Raw genomic sequence first — 26,098 nt, forward strand, 5'->3', positions numbered from 1 at the left:
TATCCAGTCGTATAAACGAATCGTCGGCAAGTGCGTACATTTTTTTAAATCAATATTTCTGGTCTGTTCCAATCTGTCCTTCACTATTGACAATGACTATATATTACATTTTCCCAAATTCACCCTTGGAAAAATATTTAAATAGATTTTAATTTCATCAAATCTTATTTTTTGGGTATTATTTATATATTATGAATTATATTCTTTACACCAGAAATGTTATTTATAAACAAGCGTATGAGTTTAGTAATGACAAGTAAGACAGAGTTGTATATTATACATCTGATAGTTCAAAATGGAAAGTTATAAGTTATAAGTTATCAGCCGTGTACACTGATCAATACCTGCAGAAGTGAAACGATGCATGAACTTGCAAGCCCGACAGGAAATCGCTTGAATACCTGGATGTGTCACCTCACACCCCTCACAATACCTTTGGAAGTAATACCTTTAGCCATGCTGGTGATCAGATAAGGGAAGATCAAAATATATTTGAAAAAAGTTTATTACTTTAAAGAATTATGAACAAATTAGATTTTCGAAAACAATTTTCACGGAACACTTATTTATGATTTCAACTTTGACTTTTCACCTAATTCCAATATCAACAGTTTAAAAACAACAGACCATGGTAATTTAAAAAAAAGTAAGAATATTTTCCGTATCAAGTTAGTTAGTCGTATTAAACAACCGTACGATTGACAAGATATCGACACGCAATTACGACTACATCGGTTACTGTAGTTTTGTTTCTTTGTGGTTTATAGACATATCGTTTTTATTCATCGGGAAAGAAGACAAGATGGCGGATCTCGGAGAATTGATACTCTAAATTTAAAATCGATGGTGATCGCTTATCTAGCGGAATAAAACTTTAATATCTATGAATTTGAACATTTTTATACAGAATGAACATAATATCAATTTTTGATTTTTTTGCGAACTTTCCCTTTAAATTAACGATTTCGTGTAAAACAAAATTTCATAAAATATAAATTCAATATTTGAATCAGATCATTTGGTGTAACATGTACCGGGTAACTATTGGTTACATGTACCAACACACAGATAGCTAGTATATAAATGACACATTTCGTTGCGGCCAATAGATTTATGATATTGTTTTGTTCGATCAATTATTAGGTAAGCCTATTATATATAATTCTGCATGTTTTTAGATATGAATCTAAATTGAATGTGTGCCAGTTTTAAACGACAATAGGCCTGTACATTTTTAATATAGCAAATAATTAATAAGAAAAAGCAAAAAGATACTACATTATAGAATTTGATGCACGGTTGCCAAACCAAAAGTATCATATTAAGCATATCACCGCTTAATGAATGGTATGTTTTTGCGCATTGTTAAAGGCCGTATATATAGTGAACTTTTAATAGTTGCTTACATCCATGCCCTTTGGTCTCTGTTTACGGAGTTTCTATTTTGAATTTTCCTTGGAGTTCAGTTTTTTTTTGGTGATTTTACTTTTTGGACATTTGTCTCATCTCCTTTTAGCTAAATATACCCGAATGGTCGAGTGAGCTATTATCACTAAGTGGCATCCGTCGTCGTCCGTTTATTTTTAAATATATTCCTCTCCTATGAAATGAATGAGCGAAATTGGAATCAACTTTGTCAAAATTATCATTTGGGTACCTAGATCAAAGAAAATGTCCAATGATTCTGCTTTCTAAGCAACATGGTCGACATGGCTAAAAGATGAGAAAAGGGATAACAAGTCTATTATCTTAAAAACTGCTACAGGTAAACACTATCGGAATATTATTTTTGTGTTTTTACTTTTTTTTTGAGACTTGACTACAGGTTAGATATATATATCGACTACATTTATTAAAAATAAAGTTTACTCCTACTGGCAAGTTTTTGAGCACACATTGTCTTGAGATAAAAAAAAAAAAATGAAATCTAAGTAAAGTGTGCCGCCATTTTTATGCGTTCTATGCCCCATTGTATTGAATTTCTTACGCTAACAATACAAAAGCCATAATTTTAACAGCAAACAACGGAACAATTAAAGAAACAGGAAAGGGGCGTATTGTGTTTCCGGTAATTTTTCAAATTTCCAATACTACTTTTCCGTTTTCTTTTTAGATATGACTCGAATTAGCACGGTGTAAGAGGTGCATGAAGTTTAAACTTTTTTTATGTTTACTACTAAGTATACTATAAACTTCTTCAGATTAGAGAGATTAACTGAGAGTGATTGAAAACAAAATGGAGGAGGAATCAGATGACACGTCTGACGATGAAGTTCAGTATTCGGAGATGTTGCAACCTCCTCTGATAAATCAGCTGAAGAAAATCTTAGACGAATACCCAGACGATGGACAGATTTTAAAGGTATACACAAATTAAATGCTTTCATTTTTAATTAATGAGATGCCTGATTTTTTTTTTGGGGGGGGTGGGGGTGTCCTAATCACGATTCACGAGTTATTTTTTTTTGGCAATCACGATTCACGGAAAATAAATTTCCATGATCACGGATAACGAAAAAAAATAATTTTTAAATCTGAAGAAAAACGGATCACGATAGCGAAAATGCGCCGATCACGAAAAACGAAAATAACCCATCAGGCTCCTCATTAATGACAATGAAAACAAAAATGCTTTACTATCGCATTAGTAAATGTATACTAGTAATCCGTCAGAATTATGAAGAATTAGAAAAACATGTATTAAAAAGTTAGAAATTTTGGCGGGATAAATGTTGTATTCATCTGAAATGTTCGGGATCAGTTTACATGTACATCACATTTTAAAAGGATTTGAACTTAATACTAGAGAAGACATCATGAATTTAATTTGAAAATATATAGATTTCCAAGGACATAACTTTTAAAAACCAACGCTTGATTCTTTCAGGTATAAAAATGATAAACATTTTTTTTTTAGTTTTGATTTTAAGTCCAATTTGTCAAGATCACTGCCAGCTTTAATGAAAACCTTTTTATTTTTCATAAGAGTACAAAAGTTGAAAAAAAATTTGTCTGTTTTCGTTTTGGGGTCTGTTTTCGTATTTGTCTCTGTTTTAAAGTTTGTAACGTCTTTTTGTACAAATTTATTTTATGTTTGTTTTCGTTTTTTAAGTCTGTTTTTGTCTGTTAAATATGTTATTAAATTTTGTTAAATTTTTTCCGAATAGCTGTTCATAGATGTTCCCTTTCTATGCAATGCCTTTGTTGTATGGAGGTGGGATTTGGAAGTAAATTTGAAATCCATCTTTTGCTCTAGAAATCTCGTTTTGTGTCCAGGAAGTTTGTTCTTATTGATAAGGATAGTTGACATCAAACTTAAAGTGACTGAGAATCTGATGTAAGTCAACGAAGTCTATTGTTGACAAGTGATTGCACTCCTTGCGTATATTTTGTAGGCCACATAGAGCCGACGTATATAATTATAAAGGGTCTTGTATGATTCCTAATGTATTAATAGATACCAGTTGGTCTGGTCAACTCAGGCCCTTGGAACCTAAAGTTGCCATAGATGCTATAGTGTGAACATTTTTATATGCAGGAAATAATCCAGAATGCTGAAGATGCCGAGGCCTCATTAATGAAAGTTTTGTATGACGACCGAAAAATCAACCAAGATATATCAAGCACTAAGAAACAACATTTCAAGAAGTATTTCAAGGTATATATTTATGAATCATTGATGTATATTCCACACAAATCATTTCAAGTAATGATTTTAAAGGTATGAAATGATCATAGTCAATGTCTGTAATGCATTCACCATGCTTGAGCCATTTCATCGTATATCCTATAATTTTTTTAAGGTATCAATTGCGCATTCAGCATGAGTTTTCTTTTGTGCATTTCATCGCATATTACATTTTCACGTGAAGGTTTTATTCAGAAAACGGTAGTTTATGATAACAGATTTTTTTTTATTGTTTGAATATCATACTTGAGCTATATTGAAATGTACGTAATATTGTAATACGAAATAGGTTGTATAAAAAACCCTGAATACATGTTTATGACTTAGGTACTACCATAAACACATTATGATAGTAATAAATAAGTACCTCGGTCAGTGAATTAAGTTAAGCTTGTTTAGAAGCTTATACTAACCTCTGGTGATCTAAATTTATATAATTTGCTGATGTTTTTACAGGGTCCTGCGCTGTGCATTTATAACAATGCAATTTTCACAGAAAGCGATTGGCAGGGAATACGAATGATCTATAGTAGTGTAAAGGAGTTCGATCCGGTTAAAGTTGGACGATTTGGTCTAGGATTTAAATCTGTATTTCATATAACAGGTATTATTATGCAACGCACACTGGAAAGAGGAACTGGAAGGGGACTCCAATATGCATATTTATTTTATAAATGTATTCAATCATTGTAATTAGGTCTTTCCACTTTTTCACCAAGATCTGAATGCTTATAATCAATTTGCGGTTTCATGACTATCCATATAAGTCCTCTGAAAGGAATTGTCTGTTTATAGACATGGATAGTACACAGCACATTGACTTTAAATCTTGGTGGACGTGTATTTTCGGTATAGGCGGACATTGATATTGTTTTGTTGTTATAATTTGTAAAATTTTATAGCCGTTTTTTTTTTTTTATCTAAAGTTAGCTTTTCCCTAAATGTTTTTTTTTAATTGTAATACAATGAATCCATTAAAGGTAAAATGTAGTGGTATATTATATCGAAATGACAACATATCTTGCTTTGGAAGATCCAAAGACAAACCAATATTAGTATCTTTTGTGATATTGCTTTTTCCAGTAACAAAAATAACTATATGCATACCCCACGCAACGAAGTTGCGGAGGATATAATGTTTTTGATCCGTCCGTCCGTCCGTCCGTCAGTCCATCCATCAGTCCGTCCGTCCGTCAGTCCATCCGTCAGTCCTGTTTCTTGTCATCGCAACTCCTCTCAAACCACACAACAGAATTTCACGAAACCTTTTTAGATGAAAAGGACATATTATGTAGTTGTGCATATCGACAGGAAATTACGATTCAATTTTTTTTCTAGGAGTTACGCCCCTTTGAACTTATTTACTTTAATGTACTACTGCAACAGTTTGTCATCGCAACTCCTCTGAAACTACACAACAGAATTTCATGAAACCTTTTAAGATAATAAGGACATACTATCTAGATGTGCATATCGACAGGAAATTACGATTCAAATTTTTTTCTAGGAGTTACGCCCCTTTGAACTTATTTACTTTAATGTACTACTGCAACAGTTTGTCATCGCAACTCCTCTGAAACTACACAACAGAATTTCATGAAACCTTTTAAGATTATAAGGACATACTATGTAGATGTGCATATCGACAGGAAATTACGATTCAATTTTTTTTCTAGGAGTTACACCTCTTTGAACTTATTTGCTTTAAGGTACTACTTCAACAGTTTGTCATCTCAACTTCTCTGAAACCACACAACAGAGTTTCATGAAACTTTGTAGATAATAAGGACATACTACGTAGATGTGCATATTGACAGGAAATTCCTATTCATTTTTTTTCTAGGAGTTACGCCCCTTTGAACTTATTTGCTTCAATGTACTTCTGCAACAGTTTGTCATCTCAACTCCTCTGAAACCACACAACAGAATTTCATGAAAATTTGTAGATAATAAGGACATACTATGTAGATGTGCATATTGACAGGAAATTATTATTCAATATTTTTTCTTATACAATTTTTTTTTCTTACACTTATTTAATTCCTCCAATGACAATGTGGGGACGTATGGTATGTGAGCGTGCTCACTAAGGTTCTTTAATCATCAAAGTTTTTGTAAAATCTTTTGACAGACGCAATGAGAATCTAGAATACATTTCATTTCAGATTACCCAATGATTATCAGTGGAAACCAGTTACTGATTTTAGATCCCCACCAAAAACGTTCTGGTCGTGTGTGCATGATAATGAAATTAAATGAAATGAGGAAATACAAGAGAATGGATGTAACTGATTGCCTTGCGGCATTTGAAGGTATGTTTGGATTTACCACAGAGACCATAGAAAAGGGGAATTTCCAGGGCACATTGTTTAGGTTCCCTTTGAGAGAAGAGAAAACGGAACTTTCAGAAAACATTTATGATGAGATAAAAGTAATGGACTTATTTAAAGCATTTAAAGCTGAAGCTCCAGTCGAACTGTTGTTTCTTAAGTGTTTGGAAAGAATCGACCTGCACTGGAAATTTACAGACTTAGGACGAGACCAAGACCACGATGATTCTCCCGTCTACAGTGTTAACATTTCGGACTCGTGTGTTCAAAACGTGAGAGAAGGACGAAATCATGTCATGAACCAGCTAAAGACCTATGGTAAAAAGCTAGCAAACGAAACATTTCGCATTAACTACAGAATGACGATTGAAACACTTGATGACGACAATAACCATGCAGACGAATGGATAATTTTTCATTGTGTAAAAGGTGGCAATATGTCTAAAGAGTTGCGAATTCTTTCTCTCGACGAATCATTGTCTTATAGTCCATATGCTAGCATTGCAGTTCCTATGGAAGAGGACCAGTTCAAGGGGCACGTGTTTTGTCTTATGCCTTTGCCGTTAACAGAGAATAGTTTGACAGGACTTCCGGTGCACGTGAATGGTTACTTTGCTCTTAGTCAGAATAGACGACATGTTAAATGGCCTACTGCAGATCAAATGAAACAAGGAACTTACAAGGACAAGTCATTGAGATGGAATAACTGTCTGATAACGGAAGTTCTCGCGGAACTATACTACAATGTTATAGAAGAGTTGATCGAGCACACTATCACGTCAGACTCGGTTGCCATAGTTACAAGAACTATACCCGATTATCGAAAGATCACGGAACACTGGAAGAATATTTTAGAGCCATTGTTTGATTCACTCTTTAAAAGCAAGTTTTTGTTCACAGAAAACAATGGAGGGTGTTGGATTAGTATTGAAGAAGCTGTATTCGATGATTTTGAAGCAGACACTTCCAGCGGTAAGCTTAGTCATATCAAAACTGACATTATAGCCGGCAAGCAAACTCGTATTCAAAAAGAAACTATCAGCAGCAACTTTGTATCTTTGAAAGTTTTAATTTAATATTTTCATCTTGACTTACTATAGCTATGATTTAGAATTTTACCTCTGTAACTGTTTTCCTAAATTATAGGCAAAATAGGCTTGTGATATATGTTAGATATCGGCAAATTTTTGGCTCTGATACCATCGATAAAATAAACTTTACTATGCACTTTATTTTCATAACTTAAAATTTAGAATTTTACCTTCAAATATTGTTTGTCGTCTACACCACAGGACTTCATAAAATGTGTTTATGGACTCATCTAAAAGAGTAAAGCCTTTACAGCTAATTTCCTAATGCTTGTTGAGTAAAACTTTTGTTGGCTTGCTTGCTTTGCTTGTATAAACGTTTACCCATTGAGCAAGCCTTGTAATTCAGATTGACATATTAAAACAATATATATGGGCATACATGTAGTTAAACCTATATATTATATTTGAATTTAATTGGGAGTTATTCAAATTACTATACATTGTAAAATATACAAACACAGCAAGCAAGCTAACCAAAGTCTTGCTCTACATGCATTAGGAAATAAGCTCTAAATACAAATCAATATTTATCAATGTTTATACGTGGCCAAAGAGTTTACTGTCAATTTGAAAGTTTTAATGCCGATTAATTTTCAACTACATGTAGAATGCTTATGAAAGGCCGTTCATGTCAAAAACCCGATAAAATAACGCGTTAACATTTAACGCGATAAAATCACATTTAACACGATAAATACAGTTTTAACGCGTTATTTTATTATTTAACGCGTTAAGCACAAAACTACAAAAAAATACCGAAAATACTTTCTTCTTTCGCCATAACTACAATTTAAGGCGTCAGATTTTACTCGAAACTTACTAAATGAAATGGCCACATGTGTCATAACTTTATCAATTAACGCGATAAAGTTTATTGATTTTCAGCAAATTTTTGATATCATCGTCATTAATTACTTATCGCGTTAAAATAAGAATTAACGCGTTAAATGAAGGTTTAACGTGTTAAAAGAGGGTTTAACGCGTTAAAAGAAGGTTACCGCGTAAAAAGATAAGAAAGATGCAACTTTCAGGCGTGACAAGCATTTTTAACGCGTTAAATGCAACTTTAACGCGTTAAATGCAATTTTAACGTGTTTAATGCAACGTTACGCGTTAAATGCAACTTTAACGCGTTAAAAACAACTTGAACGCGTTAAAAACAACTTGAACGCGTTAAATGCAACTTTAAAGCATTAAATGCAATTTTAACGCGTTAAAAACAACTTTAACGCGTTAAATGCAACTTTAACGCGTAAAATGCAACTTTAACGCGTAAAATGCAACTTTAACGCGTTAAATGCAACTTTAACGCGTTAAATGCAACTTTAACGCGTTAAATGCAACTTTAACGCGTTAAATGCAACTTTAACGCGTTAAATGCAACTTTAACGCGTTTAATGCAACTTTACAGCGTTAAATGCAACTTTACAGCGTTAAATGCAACTTTAACGCGTTGAAAGCAACTTTAACGAGTTAAATGCAACTTTAACGCGTTTAATGCAACTTTAACGCGTTAAAAGCAACTTTAACACGTTAAAAGCAACTTTAACGCGTTAAATGCAACTTTAACGCGTTAAATGCAACTTTAACATGTTAAATGCAACTTTAACGCGTTAAATGCAACTTTAACGTATTAAAAATAACTTTAACGCGTTAAAAACAACTTTAACGCGTTAAACGCAACTTTAACGCGTAAAATGCAACTTTAACGCGTTAAATGCAACTTTAACGCGTTAAATGCAACTTTAACGCGTTAAATGCAACTTTAACGCGTTTAATGCAACTTTACAGCGTTAAATGCAACTTTACAGCGTTTAATGCAACTTTAACGCGTTAAAAGCAACTTTAACGCGTTAAATGCAACTTTAACGCGTTTAATGCAACTTTAACGCGTTAAAAGCAACTTTAACACGTTAAAAGCAACTTTAACGCGTTAAATGCAACTTTAACGCGTTAAATGCAACTTTAACATGTTAAATGCAACTTTAACGCGTTAAATGCAACTTTAACGTATTAAAAATAACTTTAACGCGTTAAAAACAACTTTAACGCGTTAAATGCAACTCTAACGCGTTAAATGAACCTTTAACGCGTTTAATGCAACTTTACAGCGTTAAAAGCTACTGTAACGTGTTTAAAGCAACGTTTAATTTAATTCAACCTTACTTACATGGACTGATTATGTTAATTTAAAAAAGGCCAGCTAAATTTAAATTTGTCAACCTGTCTTTACGCTTCGTCTTGAATAAATTTTGTTTATAAGTCAGGTTTTTCAGATACTTTACTTGGTCTTTTTGCATCTTCTAACATTAGGGTTTAACATAAACTATGTTAGTTTGACGTATACTTACATAAGTCTCTACAAGTGAAGTTTTTTTTGCTGCAGATGGTGAAAACATGACATATCTTTACTATATCTATCAACCATACCTCAGTTAAACATTACAATCGGATATTGTTACACGGCTGTCAGTCAGATAACCGCCCTTTTTTTAATTTTTAGCTCACCTGGCGCGAAGGGCCAAGTTAGCGTTTCTCATCACTTGGCGTCCGTCGTTGTCGTCGTTAACGTTTTACATTTGTACTTCTTCTGGAGAACCACGGAATGGAATAGAACCAAACATGGCATGAATGTTCCTGATGAGGTGCTGACCAAGTGTTGTTTCTTTGTAACCGATCCATCATCCAAGATGGCCGCAAGCGAGAGACTTAGTTTAACATAGGACCCAAGGGAAATACATACAAATGTCTTCTTTTAGAAAACCACAGAACAGAATGCAATATTAAACCAAAAAATCTTTTTTTATACGTTTTCAAAAACCCAAGTAGAGTCAGGTGAGCGATACAGGCTCTTGAGAGCCTCTAGTTTTTCATTCGAGCGTCATTGATAAGTCTTATGTAGACAAAACGCTCGTCTCGCGCAAATACAAAATTTCAAACCTGGTATCCATTATGAATTTATCAGCTAGCAATCGTGTGTGAATTGTGAACATATTTAAAACAAGAGGCTTTTAAGAGCAGGCATCCAGTATCTAGTAAACCATGCCCAATAAGGTAATGAATCTGTACCAAAAGTAAGAGGATGACCATTTGATATCCATTGGGGAAAGAGGATGTTATTCTTTATTTTTACTACTTATTAAGTAGTTTTTTTTTTATTGCCGCGCAATCATTCATTTTCGACATTTTTACCTCTAAATACTGCGTTGTTCTGTAATATGGCATGTATGGAGAACAGATTATTTAGCCTCCCCTTAAAATGGGCGCTATAATTAATGCCCTACCATTTAAAACTGAAAGCGACTCTCTCTGACTGTCCGTCCGTTTCTCTGTCCGTTATCAGTCCTGAATTTTGTTTAAGGTTATGATTGTCTTTCTGATATTGTTTGCCTCTAACCCCATTGTTTTATTTTGTATTTACATTGAGTCATAGATCAAATTTATTCGTTCAGTGTATCTTCATTAGTTATTTTAATATGTCATTTGATTGAGTAAAGCCATTTCAGTTGATATTTTAAAGTGTGTCTTTCTACGTTGTGATATCACACTATTGTTTCAAGTTGGATAAAGGTTGGTGCCTATTAAAACGTTTTAACCCACTGCATTTGTTTGCACCTGTCCTAAGTCAGGTACCTGGCATCGTGGTTGTCGTTTGTTGATTTGCTTCATAAGTGTTTCATATTTTCTTTTTATAGATTAGACCGTTGGCTTTCCTGTTTGAATGGTTTTACACTAGTCTTTTTTAAGACCCTTTATACCTTGCTGTTCGGTGTGAACCAAGGCTACACGTTGAAGGCTGTAATTCATTCCCGAGTGTGCTAAAATGTTATCGTCTTCATTGGTGTCATCTTCTTGTGTTTGTGGTGTTTTTTTTTTCATTTGCAGCACTTGTTTTTGATAGTATGTTGTTCAAGATACCTGTTACAAATAGGACATTAGATTATTGTATTCGTTAGCAACATTATTCCATAACTCCATCCAACGATGTTTTAACACGTTAAACGATGATTTAACGCGTTTAAGGATGTTTTATCGCGTTAAACGATGTTTTAACGCGTTAAAGGATGTTTTATCGCGTTAAATGATGTTTTAACGCGTTAAATGATATTTTAACGCGTTAAATGATGTTTTAACGCGTTAAAGTAATGTATCGTAACAACGTAATTGTGTTGAATTTAACGCGTTAATGTGATTCATTATGACACATGTGGCCAGTGCAACGGGTATTTTAACGCGATAAACGTCTTTTTTCACCTACGGGTTAAATCCCAAACTTGATAATTGCAAAGTTTAACGCGTTAAATATATTGATTTCTTAAAACTGTATTTATCTCGTTAAATGTGATTTTATCGCGTTAAATGTGATTTTATCGCGTTAAATGTTAACGCGTTACTTTATCGGGTTTTTGACATGATCGGCCTTTCATAAATGCTGAACGGTTTGAAAAGTCAACTTTAACTGCATTTTAAACTTAATACATCTTCTTATTATAGATATAAGAAGAAGTGTTCTAGATTTTCTGTTGCTAAACAACGAAAACATAGTTCACAGCGAGGAGAAAATTGTAGCTGCCATTAAACAAAAAGGAATCGAAATTGTGATTATAACAGGGAACTTGGTTGCCGCAGCAGCTATCATGAACCCATCATACCTAAACAGTTTGCCAGAATCAGAAAAAATGAACATTTTACAGTATTTGCTTTCCTGTGAAGACCAGGGCATTCTACAAGGTGTTCCGCTGCTTCCTCTTCACAATGGATGTTTTACTGACTTTGACTACAACTCCAACGACATAGTGTATGTGAGTCAAGATGCTACTGAGTTGTTTCCCGGACTTGAAGAGAAATTTACAAGAAGAGATCTTCAAAAGGAAATATATGACAATCTTCTTAATATTTGCACAAAAGGTAATACATGAAATTTATAAATATTGAAATATTGAAAATTGATAATATATCAGTTCTAATTTCATTTCTATTATAAATGTGGTTTATTTTGAAATGTATCACAAATAAAAATAATCTGATTATGATTTACAAACTGTTGTTCCGAGTATTTTATGACACCGCTAGTTTGGATTCTAACGGTTGCATTGGGAACATAAAACAAAAAGGTTCTTTTTTTAGTCAAAATATTAAACTGTTACGTTCATATAAAATTACGTTTTTACTTTCATTTAAATAAATTGAAGATAGTTTTGGTGAAAATGAGGTTCTTTCTCTTCTGTTTCAAAATTCAGTGTTCTAATTATTTTATTTTTGTTTAGGTTTATTTCAGTTGCACGACTTCTCAAGGTCAACAGACAAAGAAATAGCTGGTCTACTAGGAACAACCATACAGAAAAACATTGGAACAACCACACTGGAAAGACTTGCATGGAAAACCACCAACATAAGAACAAATGAAACATGGCTCAAAAAAGTTTGGAATTTCCTGAAGGACCGAAAGTTTGACCTCAGCTTCTTCAAAGATCTTTTTATAGTGCCAATCATCAGTGGTGATACCGTGTTGCTAGATGATACACATGATACACAAGAAGCGATATTATGTAAGTTATCGAAGCAGTTTATCATCAAATCATCTAAAGACTTTAAAAGGCTACCAGATGGTGTATGCAGATGCCTCAGTTTGTTGGATATCGTTATACTGCCAGCGCTGTGGGGAGAGATCTCAGAACATCCAGCTATCGACCAATATGTCTTCAAACCGACAGTCGATAATGTATGTCGTCTTTTAGAAACCGTTAGTTTTAACAGATGCCGGGATGAACTCATTAACACGTTCAATCAGGAATGCACAACAGCTGATAGAGATAATTTTGTATCATTCATGTCTGTCATTGAATCGATACCTTGCAGAGCGCCGAAAATACTTTCGTCACTAAAACTATTTACAGAGCGGCACACGGGACGTCATGTTTCAAGAAACGAACTGGCGTTAATAGTTCATACAGAAGATCTACCAGTACAGTACTTTGTTGAAAACATCGATGCAAGTACCACACCACATTATAACCTAGCTGTTGCATTAGAGATGGACGAAATTGATTTCATCAGTGCAGTGATAAATATTTTAAAGTATTTAGAAAACGACATCGGTTGTTATTCAGAAATTGATCAGTGGAATATTCTCCATTACGCCCTTACGCAATTGAAACGGTTTGCAAATAAACAACATGTATCAATTTTGGAAATGTGTAAACATATTCGGTTTGTATATGACAATGAGGGGAGACGAAAATGTGCAAGTGAATATTTTGATCCAGAAGACGAAGGTTTAAAACTTATCCTTTTAGAAGCAGACTTTCCAGATCTGAAGAAGACAAATATCGATTTGAAATATTTAAGAAAATTAGGACTCAAATCCGCCAATGACTTAACAGAGAACCATATTATCAGATGCACCAAAGACATGCATGATAAATGCACAAATGGTAGATGTAGTGACATCGACTTTGCAAGGTCATCGAAAATTATGGAGCTTTTGTCATCTCGTCCAGAGATTTTAACTGATGTCATCTGTGACTATCATTTTGTTCAACCAGTTAAAAAACCGTGCTCATTCCCATCCGAATTAAAATGGTTTCATCCACAGTTTGCATTTTGTAAACCAAATGATCTGTTGGATGAAAAATATCAAAAACTAGTGGGATGTGTATTACCGTTGGTAAGCAGTTCTGCATGTGTAAGTTTATCTTCAAAATGTTCATGGAACAAAACGCCAAATGTGAAAAACGTTATTGCACAATTACTGATAATAGCTGATAGCTATGCAGATATATACAAACCGCAGTTGTTGCCATTGATAAGCGACATCTTCCACTTCTTAGTAGATAATTACGGCAGATATCCGAAAGAGGCCCTTGATGAATTAAAAGATAAAGAATGGATATGGGTAGGTTCAAAGTTTGTCCGATCAAAGGAGATTTATTTTACAAAAGATGAGCATCCAGTCATTAATTTTGAACCCTACTTATATACCTTGCCAGGAGAATTTCAACTTCAAAAATACAGAACATTTTTCACAGAAACAAAATTCTGCCTGTCTGATGTTCCCTCTGATTTATGTGTCGAAGTCCTTAAATTGATAAAGAAAAAACACGACACAAATGAAGTAAACAAAAATGATACTACAAAGGACATACAGCTAGTCATTAAAATACTAAATATCTTAAAAGAAGAAGACGGAACAGAGCAAGACGACATTTTATTTCCAGTTCACACAGAGAAGGCAAATAAACTGGTTTTACAGCCTGCATCGAAATGCAATTACTGCAACGAAGACTGGTTGAAAGATTCTGCTGATGAAGACGGTAACGATGTTTATTATATACACCATGATATACCAATGGATACTGCCATCAAACTAGGTGTTCCTTCTCTTACTGACAGACTTTTACAAAACACAGAATGGCTGGAAGAGTGGGGACAGTGTGAACCTTTGACAACAAGACTCAAAACCCTGCTAAAAGAGTACAAAGATGGGTTTTCAGTATTTAAAGAACTTATACAGAATGCGGACGATGCTGGTGCAACAAAAGTGTGCTTTCTATATGATGAACGTCAAAACAAAAACGCGCGCACAAGATTGATTGACAAAGGAATGGTTGAATGTCAGGGTCCGGCGTTATGGTCTTTCAATGATGCACAATTTTCCCAAGGAGACCTTGAAAACATTACAAAATTAAATTGTGCAACAAAAGAACTCGATACAACGAAGATCGGGAGATTTGGTCTAGGGTTTTGTTCAGTTTATAACTTAACTGATGTTCCAAGCTTCATAAGCGGTAACCACATCGTCATTTTCGATCCTCACACGAAGTATCTAGGAACAGCATTAAGAAACAAACAACAACCAGGAGTAAAAATCAACATATCAAAAAACAGAAACATGTTAAAAACCATGCGCACCCAGTTTTTACCTTTTGAAGGAGTTTTTGACTGCAATCTCACAATTTCACAGGACAGAAAATTATCATATGAGGGAACTTTATTCAGGTTTCCATTAAGGACCAGACAACAGGCAGAACAAAGTGAAATTAGTAGCACTGTTTATAATAAACATGAAATGGTACGACTTTTGACCATGTTTACTGAATCTGGGGGCAATCTCCTTCTATTCACTCAAAACGTAATGTCAGCTGAACTGTATTTCTTACCAGACGATGGAAGAAGCCCAGTGGAATCTAAACTAGTATTAAGAGCTGAAAGAAACATGAAACAGACAATCGAAATGCCAATTAAAAGCAGATTTGAAGAAAACGTCACAACTGTATTACAGAGCTTATCCATAGTAAAACTTCAAAATCAGTCCACGATAAACCAGAAAAGTTTCCCATTATTATTCAGTGCAATATTTAATATTTCAATATTGTCAAGTGCTGAAGACGAACTTGGGATTAAGGAGTATAGTTCTAACACTGAATGGATGATAACCTGGGAAAGAGGGACGTCCAGTAGTTGGAATATGTCAATAAACAAAAGTGAGAAAGGTGTTTTAGCAGTTGCAAGTATAGCATGCCCAGTGGAAGTTGTTGACGGCTACATTCGTACTATGAACTTCGACTCACTTCCAGTTGGGTTTTACAAAACTAGTCATGTTTTCTGTTTCCTTCCATTACCATTAGAGACAAACCTACCGGTACATATAAACGGTTATTTTGCTGTAACTGCAGATCGTCAGCGTCTCTTTTCTGACACGACGGACGACAAATCTTCTTTTGAAAGTATCTGGAATAAAGAATTGATGCAAGATGCAGTATGCAATGCCTATGTCAAATTTCTAGAAGATCTTCAAAATTCCAAAATCAGTCCGACCGAAGCATATTTCGAACGATGGCCAACAGAGATTATTAAAAATTCCAAAGATAATTTTTGGATTCTTCAAAGAATGGTATATAATCACATTTGTCGAAGTAAATGTAGAGTGTTTAGAACAGGAGGTTCGAGATGTGTTTCACTTGATGAATGTATTTTTTTGCATCCCGACATTGCTGAATCGAACTTTTGTGATGTAGTGTTGGAAGCTTGTAAAAAGATACACTGGCAAGATATTTTGGTTAAAATACCGAGAAGTATTTTGAGATGCTTCATAAATGCTGAATGTGAATCTTTCATTTCACAGAAAATGATATCAGTCTACCACTTGTACAAGCAAGTTATTCTACCTAACTTTGTTGACACCATCTGGGATGGCAAAAGGGACGACGTAATCATATTTGCGTTAAACAGCAGTGATGATGATATCTTTTCCCTACTTAACAAATACCCGTGTATACCAACAGAGCCACACGGAAAATTAAAATGTCCTAACGAAATTGTTGACAGACATGGGCTCGTAAGCTGTCTTTTCGATATTGATGACGAGCGATTTGTTTTCCCATCATCAGCACTTAATACGTTTGATAAACTTTTCAGAACAAAGGGACTCGGAGTAATAACAGACACGCTTACTCATCACTTAGTTACAGATAGAGCAAGATCAGTGAAAGTAAAAGCAAAGACATGCACTGGTTGTGCTATAGAACGATGTACACATTTTCTCGAATACATAAACAAAAATTCCACGTTTCTTATTCCGCACAAAAGAATGTTTGAAACAGAAGAGTTTCTACCATGTATGAGAAAACCTAATTCCTGGAAATTTACATGGGCAGGGAATAAAGAAAAAGATTTGAACACAGTAGTACAATCATGTGGAAATCAAAACCATAGCATAATGGAACCAGTATTATTTGAAGGCTTAAACAAGCTTCATTTATCTGACTGCTATTGTCTTGTTGGTACTACCATGTTCGTATTGGATAAACAAATAAGCGAACTTTTTCCAAATGTATTGACGAAAATTGGAATAAAAACGCGTAGCACTCTAGATGTTCAACACGTGTTGGCAAATCTTATAAATATAGCTAAAGAAAGTAAAAAGATCGACATTAACGATCAAGTCGTTGAAACTTTGCATACAGTGACAATGGAAATATATAGGTATTTTAACTTTATTTTGGAAAATGATACAGTTAGAGGGAAAAGATTGAACACTATTTTGAAAGATCATAATCAGTATCCCATGATATTTCTGAATGACACTTTTCTTTCTCCCGTGGGAGTGTTTGAAGAAGTAGCGCATGATTGTCGACCATATTTCTACAGCCTTCAAAATGCGCCCCATCTTAAATATTTTAAGTATTTTCTCAAATGTATTGGAATCAAACGAGATGTTGACGTGAATTCAATCTTAGGTGTATTGGCAAAGTTTCAAAATCAATACAAAAGCTCTAAACTACCGAATAGTGACATCAGAGTCTATATAAACCTGTTGCTACAACTTGAACACTCGATGCTCATTGAACAGATCACTCCAACGTCACTAACTATAATGGCTCCTGACAACGAAAACGTATTAACTTTAACAAAGTTTTTATGTGTTCAAGAAACTGAAGTCTACACAAGACAAGCGATGAAATTTACGCATGATTTGATATCGCCTGCATTAGCGTCATCTCTAGGGATTCTTTCAAAAAGAAAAATGAAACTTCGACTTTGTACAAGGACAAGGTGTTTTGGTCAGCGTGAGGAGCTCACCACTCGAATTAAAGGTATATTAGACGGGTATCCATGTGACTCTTTAGTTTTAAAAGAACTTGTACAGAATGCAGACGACGCAAAAGCCTCTGAAATACATATAGTGGCAGATTTCAATCATCACCCGTCAAAAAAGCTGTTTGATGAATCATGGAAACCCTTACAAGGGCCAGCATTACTTATATACAACGATAGCGCGTTCTCAGAACAGGATTTGAATGGTATACAGGATTTAGGTATCGGAAGTAAACGATTGGACCCAACAAAAACAGGCCAGTATGGCGTTGGTTTTAATGTTGTTTATCATTTAACTGATGTCCCATCGTTTTTAACAAAAGGTCCAGAGGTCGAAAGTGGACAGATTTTGTGTGTACTTGATCCGAATTGTCGTTATGTTCCTGGAGCAACACCGTCAGTACCTGGCATTGAATATATTAAACTTGATGAACTTTGGGAGGATTTCTCGGATGTGTTTGAATGTTATCATTCCAATCTTCTCTTAAAAGAAAAAGGGACAATATTTCGTTTACCCTTGAGAACAACTTCATTTGCAATGCAATCAAAACTCAAGAATACTGCTGTAGACGAAAAAGATGTTAGAAATATCTTAGATCTGTTCATTAAGGACCTACCTGACATACTTTTATTTGTATCAAATGTAGAAAAAGTTACCATTTCGGAAATAGTAGATAATTCCTTGAAGGAGATTTACTCAGTTCAAATAAACAAATCTAATTTAGAAGGACGTCAACAGTTTGTTGAAAACGTCTGTCATGCAGCTGACATTGTATCAAATAGAGACTCATTCTGCAAGGTTAATCCATCATATGTCCTGTATGAAGCTACAGTTAATGATAGCAATGAAATAGAGAAATCTTGGTTAATCGTAAATGGATTGGGATTCAAAGAAACATATGAGATGCAAAAAAGTTTAACCACTGCTTTAAGAAATCGGGAACTTAATCTCATGCCTCGAGGTGGAATTGCGATTGATATTACAAAGACGGAACACGCAGAAGAAAAAATTGAAGGAAAATCATATTGCTTTTTACCTTTAGAGAACCCCACTGGTCTTCCAATTCATTTTAACGGACACTTTGTGTTAGATCATCAGACCAGGCGAAATTTGTGGGATGAGGATCGTGAAAGCTATCGATCATGCTGGAACAAGCTTATATTGGGCCAGATAGTTGCTCCATGCTACGTGTCAGCATTGGTATTTTTACAAAAAAGAATAAAACCAACTCAAACAAGTCGGCTGTCAGATATAGAAGCAACATTAAGTCTGTCGTTTTTTCATAGCGTTTTCCCAAACATTATGAAAGCTAAAAATAATTATGTGAAGTATCTTATTTGCTGCGTTTATAATAACATACACAAATCCAATGTTGAACTGTTTGCTATAAGCTTTGACAAAACCATTCAGTTTGTATCAGTACAAAACATTCGTGATGAATTTGAAGCTGTTTGGAACAATTTACAATTTGACGAAACGAGTTTTCCCTTCTCAACTCAGATACAAAGCATAACTAAGTTATTTTCCAAATTTGGAAAGACAGCAATCATCGTTGAATTATGTAGAAGTTTAGGAGTACATCTCGTTGACACTCCAATGTTTGTCTTGGAAAGTATGCGTTTATCAGGATTGAAAGTCCAAACAATTTCACCAACATTTTTAATCATGTTTATGAAATCAGTTGATATCATGAAAGGTGAAACACAAATAGAATTACATAAGTCACAATTTCTTACATTAGATCGCTTACTGGTATGCTTAGAATACTGTCAAAAAGACGAGAATTTTGAAGACAAAATATCAGGGCTTCCACTCTGTCTCAGGCAGGACAACATGATTCAAAAATTTGATATTGAAATAGCCGTTTTCCGTACAAAGTTCTTCGATTTACTTCCAGAATCAGCATCTCAATTTCTTCATGGAAAGTTGGTCAATCGTATAACTGGTAACAAAATCCATGGTTTGAAGCCATTTACATTAAAGGATTTTATAGAATGGTTACCATACACGGTATCATTAGAAAAATATCGCACTGTCGACAAGGCTGTTGAATGGAATCCTGAGTCCTCCAAAATACCAACAAGATCCTGGATAAAGAATGTCTGGTGTTTTATAAAGGGTGAGATGCTGCCTTATCAGTCTGACAACCATGCCAGAATACTACATGAATTAAAGGATCTCCTTCCTTGGTGTTTAATACCATGTAAGATAGAACATGAACAGTTATGTGGTGGGTTCCTAATTACCTACGCGAGACACTACTTGTACAATAAAGTTGATAGTGAAAGAAGAAGAGAAATGAATGAAAAGAAATGTGTAAATCTTCTTTACCCTTTAGGAGATATCAATGCTGTTTTGGATATAAATACTTTCCATGGTGATCTCGCGCAAGCTCTCAATTCCTTAAAACTCCCAGTTTTAGACACAAACGATTCTTTATTGGGGTCATTAACACCGTCAATCGAATCTTGTACTGGAGTTTTAAAATGCTTATATTTGAACCGAGAAATGCTTCAGAAAAGTCACAGCATACTACATCAGGAACATTGCACAGTTATATTAGAGTTTTTATCAGAATGTTTCCGTTGTGGGCGTGGTGAACAAGTACATCCAGATCTTATTACTTGGATTAAAGAAATTCCAATTCATGTTACAGTATCTGGATGTGTTACATCTCTTAACACGACTCAGATGATATTAGTGGTGCCATCTGGTATGCCTACGGATGGAATAGATGTGTGGGCAAAACAGACTCAGACTACATTACTAAAAGACAACAACAAATTGCGAAGTATATTTAAAGCATTCAATTTGTCGTCGGGAAGTATATGCAACGCTTATGCGAAATATCTTTTACAAACATTTCAATATTTACCTATACAAAATCGTGAAGCGCATCTAGTTTATATTAGGGACAATATTTTAGCAAAACCAGGATCAGGAAATTATACAAAAGATCAAATCATATTAATACAGGTATTGAGACAAATACAGATAATACCAGATAAAACTGGATGTCTACAGACAGTAGAATATTTCTACAGCCCATTTAATAGTGTAATGGAGGCTCTAGCGGAAGAATCAAGATTTCCAAAACAACAATTTTGTGGTTATAAATGGCAAGCTTTCTTGGAACTTGCAGGAATTCAAAAAGATATTACTATCGATATGGTTGTAGAATTTGCCAAATCTATAGCCGAAAAGGGGAAATTATTTTTATCAGTGGATCTGCAACAAAAATCGGAAATTCTTCTCCGTCACATCTTAGGGAGCACGCAACTAGTTCAAGGAGGTTTGCTTGAGAGAATAGCAAACATACCATTCATTGTGCCATACAAAATTGAGGAAGAAAAAGCAAACATTTACAGCCAACAAAATATTCAACAATTAATATCATTTGCAGGAGCAGTTTTGGTAGAATACTCTGATCTGTCGTGGACAAAATGTCCAATACTTCCTGAAATAGCCTCCAAAATTGCAAGCAATGCAGATGTGACGCGAAATCGGCTGAAAATTCAGTTTGAACCTGAAAATGATAAAATCGTATCTCATATTCAAAATATTGTTGACGAGTTGAAAATAAATGGGGACAAAGAAAAAATTCAGATGGAACATATACGCTTAATTATGCAGCTGATGTTGAAATTTTACAAGTGGTTGTCTGAAAATATTGAAAAGGATGCTACAATCTCTCAGAGATTGCAACACAAACCTGTTGTGTTCTTACCGTTACGCATGAAATTGGTTACATGTAACAGGGTTGTGGACAATTTATACCTAGATTGTGAAATTCCAAAGTATTTGTTACAAGTTCCAAAGGTATATGGACAATATTTCAATGTTTTCGAAAAACTTGGAATGCGACCAAAACTAAGTTGCTATCATTTTGCTAAAACATTAGAATATTTATTTATAGATGTAAATAATGAAGAGCTCAATGAAAACGAATTTCGAATTATTACCAATTGTTTAAATGGAATGATTAAAGAAACAGAACATGAACGTTGTAAAACGGACACTGAAGAACCGTTTGCAGATATTCATCTTCTCTTCTTACCATCTAGAAATAAAAAGTTAGTAAATGCCAATACTCTGATTTATTCTGATAATTCAGATTGGGAACGTTTTGTCCTCGCTGAAACTGAAAATACCAAGTTTTTAATTGATTTTAAAGCAATGGACATATATGGTGCCGATGGGATGATATTTTTGAACAGTCTTCCAAGTCGGTTAAGACCAAAAATACTGTCGCAGCTAATTGATGAAAGACTTAACATTGATACGTTACAGCGTGTTGAGAACAGTTCTTGTAAACAGGTTTCAAACATGATCAAAACAGACGAGTTTTGTGAAGGCTTTATACGTATTATTGCAGATTCACAACAAAAGCGCAACAGTAAGCTAATTGATGCAACTGATGCCGAGAAACTTGTTGATAAAATTCGTCAATTACCGATTATTTCAGTTAGATCAGTGAGCCTAGATTTGATTTTTGACAGCAAACCTGTCGGTAATAGGGAGAAAACGATTTTCTACAATAAGCCTGATAAAAGGATTTACTGTGCTATACCACAAAATGAACCCGAAGTATTGTGGCTTACAAATAACAGTAATGTTTTTCACGAAGCATTTCAAAACTGCACAAATTACATGTACACTTGGCCAGAAAGACTGCTTCTGAAGATGATGTGCAACTTAAGAAACGTAGAGAGAATATCTTCCATGTTGGACGACGAAAGAGTAACAAGATACGAAGTAGCATTCACTCAGTCTGTTTTCCAGAATCCTGGTGTTACTGTCCATCCAAAATGGCATTGCTGGTTGGAAAACGGTTACTCAGAATTTGAAGATGAGGAAACTGTAGCTCTTTTGGTCCATGATGCTATTGAGGATAACGGTAGAGTTATTCCTGCACAATATACTTATGCAAAAATTCGAAAAAAGATAGAGTCACAAATATACGACTCAACAATAGCAACCATTTGGTTGCAAAAATATGACGTTGAAGTTCGCGTTGAAAGATTTAAAACAATATCTGCACACAGATTATATAAATTTACAAGAAATAAAAAACCTTGTGTTGAATTAGTGCCTGCAGTTGAAGTTCCAAAAATGAACAATAGGCCAGAGTCAAGGCAATCAGCGATAGCAGAAACAGAAAAGTTTGTTAACCTGATTTACACTTTAGACACTGAGGAAGAAAGAAAATCAATGATAAAACGTTTTTATATGGCACATCACCCAGATAGAAGTATACAAGATGAAACGACTGCTAAAGAGGTGTTTATACACTTTCGACAACTAATTCAACAGAAAGAAGAAACTTACAGAAACTCAATGTACTATAAACAGTTTACATCATGGGATCGTGTTACACACTCACAAAGTCAAGGACAATATCAACATTTACAAACTTCTCAAACGAGACCTACTCACCGTACTCTATCCTCACAATCTGCAGAGACCAACGCAATTCCACTACCACACCCTCGTCAACAGCAGGTTCCCATTACTGGATTCCAGAGACATGTAGTAGAAACAGTACCTTCTCCACAAGAAGCCAGACTATGGTTTAGGCAGGCCAAGGATGATTTCGATGTTGCGTCTAAAGTCTATGAAAATTCCAAACAGGATCGTGCATTCAACTGGATATGTTTCCTATGTTATCAGGTATCTTTCTTTTTACAAATTTTAATCCGCTATTTAACGTTATTTCAACGACTATAAATTTGTTGTTTCATTTTTGAAAGAAGATAATTAATGCTTCGAACTATTTTAAGTGTTTAAACTTAAACATGTTGTCAAAATAAATTACAAAGACACCATACAACACAAAATGATAATATCAACTCTTACATTAACACAACTATGAACTGATGTGGATTTATTTCATCGATGATTTGGCAGTTCCATTTAACATTGACAAATTTAAAATACCAGTAGAAGAGAGACACTAGCAAATACTGACTGACTGACTGGTTGATTGGTTGATTGGTTGGTGTTAACGCCACTTTCAGTACTTTTGTGCTAGCTCGACCGTGGCGGTAAGTTTTTTTTATATGTATGCAGAGAAAACCGGAGTGCTCCCTAGTCTATTAAGATTTTAGTCGGGCGCACAGGCCAGATGTGGGATTCAAACACAACCTGTTTGACAGGCTAGTAATACAGTAGTACGACTACTTTTTTCTCTTGTCACTTAGCCGTCGATGTCCCCACTTTTAAAGAGTATTTGTTGATATGTATAAAAAAGAAGATGTGGTATGATTGCCAATGAGACAACTCTTCACAAGAATTTGTCTCATTCCACGCATTGGAAAACCCTGTTTATTACTGCATGTACATGTTGTAATATGATATTTTTTTCTAGTCAACAGAAAAGGCTTTAAAGGCTTTCCACTACAACAAGGACTCTAACAACATTCCATCTACTAGTAACTTATATTCACTTGCAAAAGGTTTCGAAGAAGATTTCAAATCAATAGTTACTAAACTTGCTGATCTCATTGGTCAACAAGAAGACATGATGTATCCAGAACGGTCAAATGCAGCAACGCCAACAGAGTTATATACTAGACCAATGGCTGAAACATCCATTCGCCTAACAAATGAAATCCTGAACTATATGAATAGTCGTTTGTACAACTGAATATCGAAAGGTAGATACTAGTTTATGTTATTTTGAAAGGAAAGTAAAGACGGAATGGCAAACCCTGATTATTACTGCATTGAAAAAATCTCATTCAACCGGCATATAAGAAAGACACCATTAACATATAATGATAATTTTATTCTCATTGTCTTATGGCTAGCAAGTTTTAATCTAACCAGTATAAAATATCTAAAATATTTATCATTTCAATTGTAACATAAACCAAAAGTAAAAAGTACATTTTTATTCCAATTAGTCGATAATAAAAGTAGTAACTCTTATACTTCCGATTCCATGACACAGGAAAAACTTTCATTCACATATGCACTTTTAGATATAAATAATATTTATTAAATACGTTTCATGCATCCATGCATTGATTTTAAGTATTGTTAATATTATGTACAACTTTGAAAAATGTGCAACTTTTTCTTTATAGACAAATTTTGAAATAGTAGTTTTCATGAGTATCGGCAATTTTTTTCTCTCGTTAGTATTTCAAATAACCCTTTCTTTTGAATGGTCATTATAAATATAGATATATTAGTGTACGCTCAATACATTTAAAATGTTTTACAGGTCAGACAAGGACTCCTGCCTTCAAAAGAAACTGAGCTGGAAACTTAACAAAGTTATAGAATTCGTATTTGGATTGTTGTTCTAGTCGGGATCGTGATGCCACAATATTGGAGTGCCGAGCATCAAACTTCGATTGTTATAATTCATTTTGTACATTTTCTTATTGGTTGATGTTTGAATTGTAAATAATTAACATTTGTCTTGTATGATTCTTTACCTTATTTTGTTCTAAAGAGAAGTTTCACTCGGGACTTAGATGTACATGTACATAAAATTTTAATAGATACCAGGCTTCAATGTATGATTTTATATACAATGTGAATATTTTTTTCATCGTAATACTAAAGAAGAAGTCGCAGTGATTTGTTCTTCATCTTTTTTGGTAGGATACAGCCAAAACGCATTAACCTGTTTTGAATTGTACTGAGTGTATTCTTTATGCGTAATGATTTTCGTTTGTATTCAGCATTTGATCATAGCAGAGGCATATATGTGTATATATGTCTTTGGTCATAGTTTTATTTTTATGATTCTATTTTATTATGATTGTCCTGGTTAATCGTGCATACTTCTTATTTTGTGATTAAAGAGATATTTTACAGTCACTAGATGTATACATGATTTTGTAAAAAAATATGTACATTATTGACATTATTGTGTGATGATTTCGGTTTATATTCAGCATTGAATTATAGTTTAATTTTTGTGATTCTATCTTATTATGATTGTCCTTTAAAGTTGCACTGGTTAATAATTGCATGATTCTTATTTTGTGACTCTCATAGAAAGAATGTTAAGTTACTAGATGTGTGCTTTTGTATACAATGTACAATTTTTTATTATATTTTCATTACATTGAAATTATTCTCATTTAAAATCATTTTATGTAATTTGGGTTTTATTTATTGAATTTTTCAAACGAAATGTGTTTGCCTACCTTTTCTATTAATGAAGAATTCACACAATTATTAGTTTTGTTAGTCCGAATTAAACGCTTTTATATATTAACCTTCAGTAACGTTCATAGACTTGCTACATGTCCCTTTCTAATATTTTTATTTTTTTATTTTGCCCCTTTAATAATTTTACTGCTATAACTAGGAGTTTACCATTATACCGACATCTGCAGGAGGAAGGCTTCCTCCAAGGGCAATCAGTAGGCTG

General features: G+C 34.1%; 1 protein-coding gene across 1 annotated transcript; it reads left to right on the top strand.

Annotated features, from left to right (window-relative positions):
- The first annotated feature begins 2,089 nt into the window (after positions 1–2,089).
- Positions 2,090–25,643, top strand: LOC139519636 (sacsin-like). Its single transcript, XM_071311839.1, has 8 exons — positions 2,090–2,362; positions 3,539–3,658; positions 4,145–4,292; positions 5,854–6,990; positions 11,604–12,017; positions 12,377–23,376; positions 24,074–24,362; positions 24,935–25,643. The coding sequence occupies exons 1-7, from the start codon at positions 2,237–2,239 to the stop codon at positions 24,350–24,352; spliced, it is 13,224 nt and encodes a 4,407-aa protein (XP_071167940.1). The 5' UTR covers positions 2,090–2,236; the 3' UTR covers positions 24,353–24,362; positions 24,935–25,643.
- Positions 25,644–26,098: the final 455 nt, after the last annotated feature.

This window comes from Mytilus edulis, chromosome 4, assembly GCF_963676685.1.
Source record: "Mytilus edulis chromosome 4, xbMytEdul2.2, whole genome shotgun sequence".
Classification (NCBI taxonomy): domain Eukaryota; kingdom Metazoa; phylum Mollusca; class Bivalvia; order Mytilida; family Mytilidae; genus Mytilus; species Mytilus edulis.